Genomic DNA, 8,139 nt, shown 5'->3' on the forward strand with positions numbered 1-8,139 from the left:
CTGATTGACTTTTCTATAGTACATTTGGATGACATGTTCTTGTCTCGAGCAGCTCTCCATAGTCTGCATCTAGCTGAAAATAAGTGGTGTGTTAGATGCTGAGATCTCTTGCTGGATCTATCACAGATCCAGTACTGCCAGTATAATTTAAAACCCAAACATGACACAACAGAAGTAGTGTGTGAGAGGGTTATACTGAATATAACCAGATTCACATGTGCCCAAGGATGTACCTGGGCATTGACGCGAACTGACAACTGGTCTCCATCTATCTTATGAAGCCCTTTTAGTCTGCAGTACTGGTTCTGCCTGCAAATGCTCTGTTGGGAATGGTCTCTGATGGCCACATGATGGCTAGGAAATGTCCATGTTAGCTGGTCAGCGTGGGCTGGATCTGTGTCAGACATGCTTTAGCTGTTTCTCAGTTGGACAGTCATAGTCAAGTCCCTAAACTTTCTTGAGTTTGTGCCTGATTTTGGAAGAAGGGAGAGGTCAGATGGTCCCAGGCACTGCAGGCAGGGCTGTGCTGAGTGCAGGCAGGGGCTGACTCCATCACAGCCTTCTTGCAGAGAGGCTGCCCAAGTCCTGCCTCTGTACTAAGCACCCCTCTCTAAGTGGAATCCAATCTTATCCCTCAGATTGGCTCCTAAGCCATTCACAGTCCTTCATGTACCACTACTGCCCATGGCTCTGTGGGGGACAGCTTGGTGCATCTGGCAGGAGGATAGAGGTGCTGGCTGGGATTCAGGAATGCAGTATGAGCCAGACTAGAGCTCAAGAGGAGCAATCTCTCTTCCCAGACTGGCACTAAGCCACTCAGGGGTAAATGTCCTTTCCCAAAAAGTGGTCAACAAGGGAGCCAAACCTTGAATGCCAGCATCCTCTGGGGACTGCTCTTACTACAGGTCCCTGTGCTGGACTGTGGGTGCTCTGTGCCACCCACATCCCTCATAGGACCCAGTGGGTCCTATCTATGGGGAGCCGCATCTGAGCTCCACCTACACCTTGTGGACCAAGCCCTGTTGGGGTTCAGCCCCACCCCAGGACATGCTGGGCACCCGTGCTGGCGCGGGGGCTGCATTTGGTGGGGTTGCCCAGCAACCCAGGAGTCCTTCCCTCGGGCTGCAGGGCTTGGTGTCCGGCTGAGCCTCCTCCTCCTCCTCCTCCCTGAAGGAGCCTGTCTGAACCACAGCCAAAACTTAACACAACTGTCAGCTCAAATCCATGTGTGGTTCTCTGAGCCAAAGCACCGACACAGAAAAAAAACCAACCCCTCTGTGTTTCTTGTTGGGTCTGTAGGAATTCAATTGCCAGCACATACCACTTTCAGCAGACACAGCACAGCTTGACCTGTTCACACAGGCAACAGAAATTGAATTTAGGAGCCCTAGTAACTGCAGCAATCTGGTCATAAATGAATTACAGGGCAACAATTATCTATTGAAAATTTTAGATTAGAAAAGCTATTGAAATTTTTAGATTAGAGAAGCTTTCTTTTCATGGGTGAAAAATGAATTAGTGAAATAAATTATTTGCTGCAAATTATTCTTCCTTCTCCTGTTGTTTGCTGATCTGCAATACATCTGATACAAAACATTCATCAAGCAAGCCTGTGTCACTCTTTTCAGCTACAAAAACAAGGGTTTAATTCATTATGATTTCCCTGACCGCTCTTTGGATCATTTACATTTGCCCAAGTGGATTTAAAATGCTACCAGATCTCTAACATTTCACAGGCACACTGAAAGGTGTAAAGAACTCTGAAAAGGTGCAAGACGAGGGAGAATAAAGCACAAGGATTTTAGCAGCTGCACTAAGTAAAGTCTTTACAAGGACTGATCTGGCATTTCAAAAATAGTTTCTTCCCAACCTTTTGAGAATGTGCTGAGATCTATCATTTGAAAGCAGCTGATTTCACCTTTCAAACTGAACAATGTCTTGTGTGCCTTTTTGTAGGTATTTGTTCTGTAAAATGGATGGGGAGGAGGAAGTGGGGGAGAAAAGCCTTTTTGGAAACAAAGGTTTCTGTGTGGGTCATGTTGGACCCTGCATTGATTTCTTATCATCACCTAGAGAAAACCCAAAAGGTCACTGGAATGAATCATTGATCAAAGAGAGTAGGATTTGAGATGGTTAAATCTGATTTAAATCTACAGAACATGTTTCCCTATGCTTATGCAACGTGACAAAATTTGAAGCCTAACTTCCAGATCTTGCTTTTGTTTTGCAAGATTGGGTAAGTAATCCCATCTGCATTTTCCCCTGTGCAAGCATGTCAGTGCTATTGGCATCTTAACATTTATTTTGCTAGAATCAAGCTAGTTAGTGAGCAGGAAAGTCACAGGTGGGTAATTATTTATTGATGAACCCAAAAAATGGAGTGTTTTTCCAGGTCTCCAAAGTATTTTTCTTGTCCCAAAAAGCTTGCAAGTCTCAGTAAACTTATACGTGCCTGGAAAAAAATTCAAGGGACTTCTTGTATTATACCCACACTACGCAGCACACTCAGGAGCACATGAAGGTGACACTGGCCTCCAGAGATTCACAGCATGACTCAGGTGTAGACTAATAGATATTACTCTTTTCCTGGGACCTGATATTCCCCTTTCCAGGCTATGTGATGCTGCGAGCACACTCTGTATCAAGATGAGGTCTGCTGCACAACGTCTTACTGAGCACCCATAATCTTTTGAGACAGTGGAGCAGGAGTACTGTGTACTCACCAGGGTCCCCCTTGCTGGCTGACACCAGCAGGAGGACAGCAGGCACATCACAGATCTCACCCTTCTCCCAGGATAGACACAAGCCTGGAGAAGCAAACTGTCAGCTGGATTTGCCCCTCTCTATTCCCCTCCACCGAGAAGCTTTCCAGAAACCAGTAAACTGGAAAAGATCATAACTTGATGGTACAGATCATTCTGCTGTGGCCAGAAACAGTTAATTTATGAACTGTATGTTTTCCTGGACCCACTAAAATGAGCTGCAGCCAGATTTAATAATTTACAAGCAGGGTGGTAGGTTTCCTGCATGTAGAGGTCCAGGGGAAAAAGGTTCATCAAATCCTGGAATTTGGGGAAAACAAAGTTAAAAGGAAATGCTTGTTATTCTACTTCTAGTTTTAAAGAGCTGGATTTGGTACAAAGCACTAATTCTGGTAAGTAGCAGTCACTGAGAAATCATCACAGATGTAAATTACTCAAACCCTCCTCAGGCTCCGCTGACTACAGGTCACGGAAAGGGGGCTAAAACTGATGACCCAGAGCTTTGGGAAACGTGCACAGAGTGCAGGGGAAGTTTTGCTCCACATCGGCAACAGAAACTTTACGGTCTCTGCTTCTTTCTCAAAGACACCAGTACAAATCCAGATCAACTCAATGTCCTGACATAGGACAGAGATGCTCTGGAGTTGCTTCAGTCCCACTGAGAGCAAGATTTATGCCATACATTTATTCCCAAAATACAATATTGCTTCTTCTGGTTTCTGCCTGGAGAAAATCTTTTTGTGTCTTTCTGCAGCTCTGAATGACTTTATACATGATTATGCTTTGCATGTGATAAAACAAACGTTTTACAAACTCCTTAACGTTCCTGGCAGTATAGAAACACATCATTGTACCACGGGGCAGGGGTATAAATAGCTGGATGTTCTTTCTGTGCAGCTGGTGCTTTGCTGTGTTTCACCAGGAGAGGGTAGAGTTTGGAAAGGACTCCTGGCAGCCTAGGCTCCCTATTGTGCTGGGAAACAGCAAAGGGAAAACAAGCACAAGTTTCTCCTCTGCGTGTTTGCACCGACTGACTATGTGCGAGAGTCAGCAGATGAACTCTGGAAGACAATAAACAGAAAACAGAAAGAGAAACAAAATTCAAAAGCAGCTTTCTAGGGAAATCTGTGGAATCGAAGGGAGAAGCCGCGGCAGTTCCCGTGGGCTCACTCCGCCGACTGTATCTCTGAGAACTGTCACTCTCTGCACGTTGCGTTAATCAGAGCTCAGGATTTATTTCTCTGCCGTGACTTCCAGGCTGTGAATAGATATCACTTTTAGAGAGAGAATGGGACCTGAAAAGACTCTCGAGCACTGAACAGAGTGGTGAGTTTTTTTAAATGGTTTCTTCTCTTTCCAGTCTGCTGGAGCTTTCTAACATCCTGCTTGCAGGCACAGCAGCCCGATGATTTGTCTTTTCCCTGCAGCTTGTTGCATTCCTCACCAGGCTTTCCTGACCACAGGTTTCTATCAGTAACCTTTCCCACCACGACTCCGGGTCAGTTTGGTGACATTTGTAACAGGGATGGCTCAGTGCTGATTTGCTTTCATGAGAGATTAAAACCACAAAGCTGTGAAACCAAACAACGGGCTAAAAAAATCAAACAAAGTCCAATACAATTAAAATGGCAGGTGACTCTAGGTTTCCAGATGTGGACACTGATGGATCAGAAAAAAGTGAAGAAATGGAGATTGTAGTCAATGTTGGTGGAGTAAGGCAGGTGTTCTACGGAGATAACCTGAATCAGTACCCAGAAACACGGCTGGCAGAGCTGGTCAATTGTTTATCAGGGGGGTACGATAGCATATTCTCCCTCTGTGATGACTATGATCCTGGAAAGAGAGAGTTTTACTTTGACAGAGATCCAGATGCTTTCAAATGCATTATTGACGTGTACTACTTTGGGGAAATTCACATGAAGAAAGGAATATGCCCCATATGTTTCAAGAATGAAATGGAATTTTGGAAAGTGGATCTGAAATTTTTGGATGACTGCTGCAAGGCTCACCTAAGTGAAAAAAAGGAGGAACTGGAAGAAATAGCCCGAAGGGTGCAACTCATTCTGGATGACTTGGGAGTAGATGCCTCAGAAAGTCGCTGGAAAAGGTGCCAAAAATGCATCTGGAAATTTCTGGAGAAGCCAGAATCGTCCTATCCAGCTAGAGTGATTGCTGTACTGTCCTTTCTGTTTATTTTGATCTCCTCTGTTGTGATGTGCGTGGGGACCATCCCGGACTTGCAGGTCGTAGATGCAGAGGGGAATCGTATGGAGCACCCGACCCTGGACAGCATCGAGACCGCCTGCATAGGCTGGTTTACCATGGAGTATGTGCTGAGGCTGATCTCCTCTCCCAACAAGCTCCACTTTGCCCTTTCTTTCATGAACATTGTCGATGTGCTAGCAATACTTCCTTTCTATGTCAGCCTGACCTTGACCCACCTGGGAGCCAAGCTGATGGAGCTGAGCAATGTCCAGCAGGCAGTCCAGGCACTGCGAATCATGAGGATCGCAAGGATTTTCAAGCTTGCACGGCATTCCTCAGGGCTCCAGACCCTAACCTATGCCCTGAAACGCAGCTTTAAGGAGCTTGGGCTGCTCCTCATGTACTTAGCTGTTGGAATCTTTGTCTTTTCTGCCCTAGGTTATACCATGGAGCAAAGTCACCCTGAAACTTTATTTAAAAGCATCCCTCAGTCATTTTGGTGGGCAATCATTACCATGACCACAGTTGGATATGGAGACATTTACCCTAAAACAACACTAGGAAAACTGAATGCTGCCATCAGTTTTCTTTGTGGAGTGATAGCGATTGCCCTCCCCATCCATCCCATCATTAACAACTTTGTAAGGTATTACAACAAACAGAGAGTTTTAGAAACAGCTGCCAAACATGAATTGGAGCTGATGGAGCTAAACTCTGCTGAGGGGAAAGCCACAGGCTCCAGAAATGAACTAGAGGATTTTTCAAGGGAAGGCAAAGACGGTCCTTTTTATAGCAGCCGGATAAAAGTCTCCCACAGTGACACCTTTATTCATCTCCTGTCAGAAGAGAAACACTATAGGACCAGGCTTCAAAGCTGCAAATAAACTGTGAGCTGTTGTCAGCGCTAAGCTACAGATCAGGACAACCTGACAATCAACTACGGAAGGGACTCGCAGATCTGTCAGAGTTGGGAGGGAGCACTGCTTTGCTTTTCCAACATGAATATAAATTAACCCATGGCTTCTCCATCAACAGTTGGTAAGACTTTAACCCAAAATAAAACAGTAGGACTCCACTGAGATCAGACTGCTTATATCGAGTGTGTTCTGACAAAAACCACTTGTAACCATTTCAGAGACTGAAAAGTCCTTCCTGATCCGTAAATGTTCAATGACCCGAATGCGCAGCATTGACACATCAGAAATTTGTACCTGTGACAATAAAGAGCAGCATCACACAGATTGTGTCTTCCAGGCTCTCTTCAATGCCTTTGCAGCTAGGGGAACTGCTCCTTAAAAAATTAAAGCAGCCTCTCACTTGTGTTAGATTCAGGCTTACAGCAAAATGTTACGAGCAATTTGAGCCTAGAGATACTGAAAGTATCAGCATATACTGTGTGCAGAATATTAGAGTGAAAAAATGGCTTCATTTTGTAAAATGTACTTTGGGGTCAACTTTTTGGATAGGCTTCTGTTCCTCTTTCCAGAAAAAGTGTCATTTTCAATGGGACATGGAGCTATATTTTGGGCAGAGATGCAGAACAGAATCAATGTATTTTAAGGAGCAAATTTAAAAATATTTGTTCTAGCTATTAATTACAGCATGGTTTATATATGCAGGGATCTTTCAGGAAGGATTTATAATTAAGTAGCTTTTTAAAACTGTAAGTTAAATCATGGTATCTTTAATTCACTACTAAATCAAGGGAAGTTTATAGGGAAGTTAAATTGAGTACTTCTATATAAGAAGCTTTAACTCTTTGAAAATAAGTGCACAGAAAGTTTCAGTAAAAATAGTAAAATCTCCAATTGATTTCTGGTAAAAATACCTAGCTGAATAAACATATTATTATGTTATTTTTTAAAATAACTCATCCTTCCCCTACAATAACTGCATGACTTTGTAAATGGTAGTTTACAGAAGTAGTAGGCACTAATCAGTGTCTTCTTCATTAATTAATATGCTAATTAATCAACACCAGTGTGTATGCACTATCCTTTCCAAAAGCAAGTGCCATCTACAAAAGCTGATATTTGGTTGGTGTAAAAACTGTATGTGTAATAGGTCTGGTCTGTACCAGAGAAATCCACTGAAACCTGGAGTTGAAGGACAGGGGGGCACTGGCACACATAACATATATTTACCTACGTCAGAAGTAGGATCCCAAATGCTTAAAGGGCTAGAGTAGCTGTCCTTATTTGTTCCCTTTTGTGCTGAGCAGCCCCTTGCCCAGGTGAAATGCCGCAACATGAGACATGACCCATCCCTGGGCACTTCATGTCCAACCAAGATCCCCCGGCAGGTCTTTGGGACTCTTCCTGGGATGTGGGAAAGCAGTGGGCCTGTGGCATTCACCCCACAGGAGCAGTGACTGGACGGGCACAGAGCTGAGGGATGGGCTCTATGCTCTTTTCTGGCACCTTGTTTGCCCCTGTCCCCTGGCAGAGGGGTATGTGTCTGCTGGTGGGAATGCTCTGTCCTCCTGGGACAGGGAGCAGTGGTGCCATGTAGGGACCGGGCAGGTGTGCAGTGAAGGGCAGCTACTCCTCAGAACACCACCCACCCTGTACCTCTCCTAGCACGGAAATCAGCCCCTGCTTCCCTAGGTTGAAGGCCTTTCCCAGCATTACCCCTCACACGTCAAATTGCTCAACTCCAGAAACACCTACTTTGTATCCCAGCACCCCAGCCCTATGCCAGACCTAATGTCTTTTTCCCCAACCTGTTACCATGTCCTGCCTTACATACTTCCATCAAGTAAGATAATTCAAACAATCTCTAAATGTTTCTGTACCCGAATCCTTCCACCACTATTTGTCCCAAATTCTCTCCCGCCTAAGACATACAGCCAATCCAAGTGCCTCCTCAGCCAAGCATCCCTTCTCCCCCATCCTCCGCTCCACATCCCCGCTCTTACCCTTTAGAACTGCTCTCTTGCTCTGCCTCATCTGCTGAGACCTGCTCCTTGCTTGCCAAGAGCCTCAGCTCTTCTCCATGGATGCCTGGCCAGGACCATAGCCGGCTCTCATCTGAGGGACAGGATCCTGTCCCTTGCACTGCTTAAGACATTCAGATCACAAGTATGGGCTGCAAACCATCAAAAATTGACTTGGCTGAGATGCTGAGGGTGGGAGAAGAAGGAAACTAACAAACCTGTCTGAGTCCAGCCTTA

At 45.0% G+C, this 8,139-nt stretch overlaps 1 protein-coding gene across 1 annotated transcript; it reads left to right on the top strand.

Moving 5' to 3' along the window:
* The first annotated feature begins 3,661 nt into the window (after positions 1-3,661).
* On the top strand, positions 3,662-6,208 carry KCNF1 (potassium voltage-gated channel modifier subfamily F member 1). The gene is made up of 2 exons (XM_017745085.1): positions 3,662-4,088; positions 4,190-6,208. Exon 2 carries the CDS (start codon positions 4,388-4,390, stop codon positions 5,849-5,851), a length of 1,464 nt encoding a protein of 487 aa, XP_017600574.1. The 5' UTR covers positions 3,662-4,088; positions 4,190-4,387; the 3' UTR covers positions 5,852-6,208.
* Positions 6,209-8,139: the final 1,931 nt, after the last annotated feature.

The sequence above is a fragment of the Corvus brachyrhynchos genome, unplaced genomic scaffold (genome assembly GCF_000691975.1).
Source record: "Corvus brachyrhynchos isolate BGI_N302 unplaced genomic scaffold, ASM69197v1 scaffold116, whole genome shotgun sequence".
Classification (NCBI taxonomy): domain Eukaryota; kingdom Metazoa; phylum Chordata; class Aves; order Passeriformes; family Corvidae; genus Corvus; species Corvus brachyrhynchos.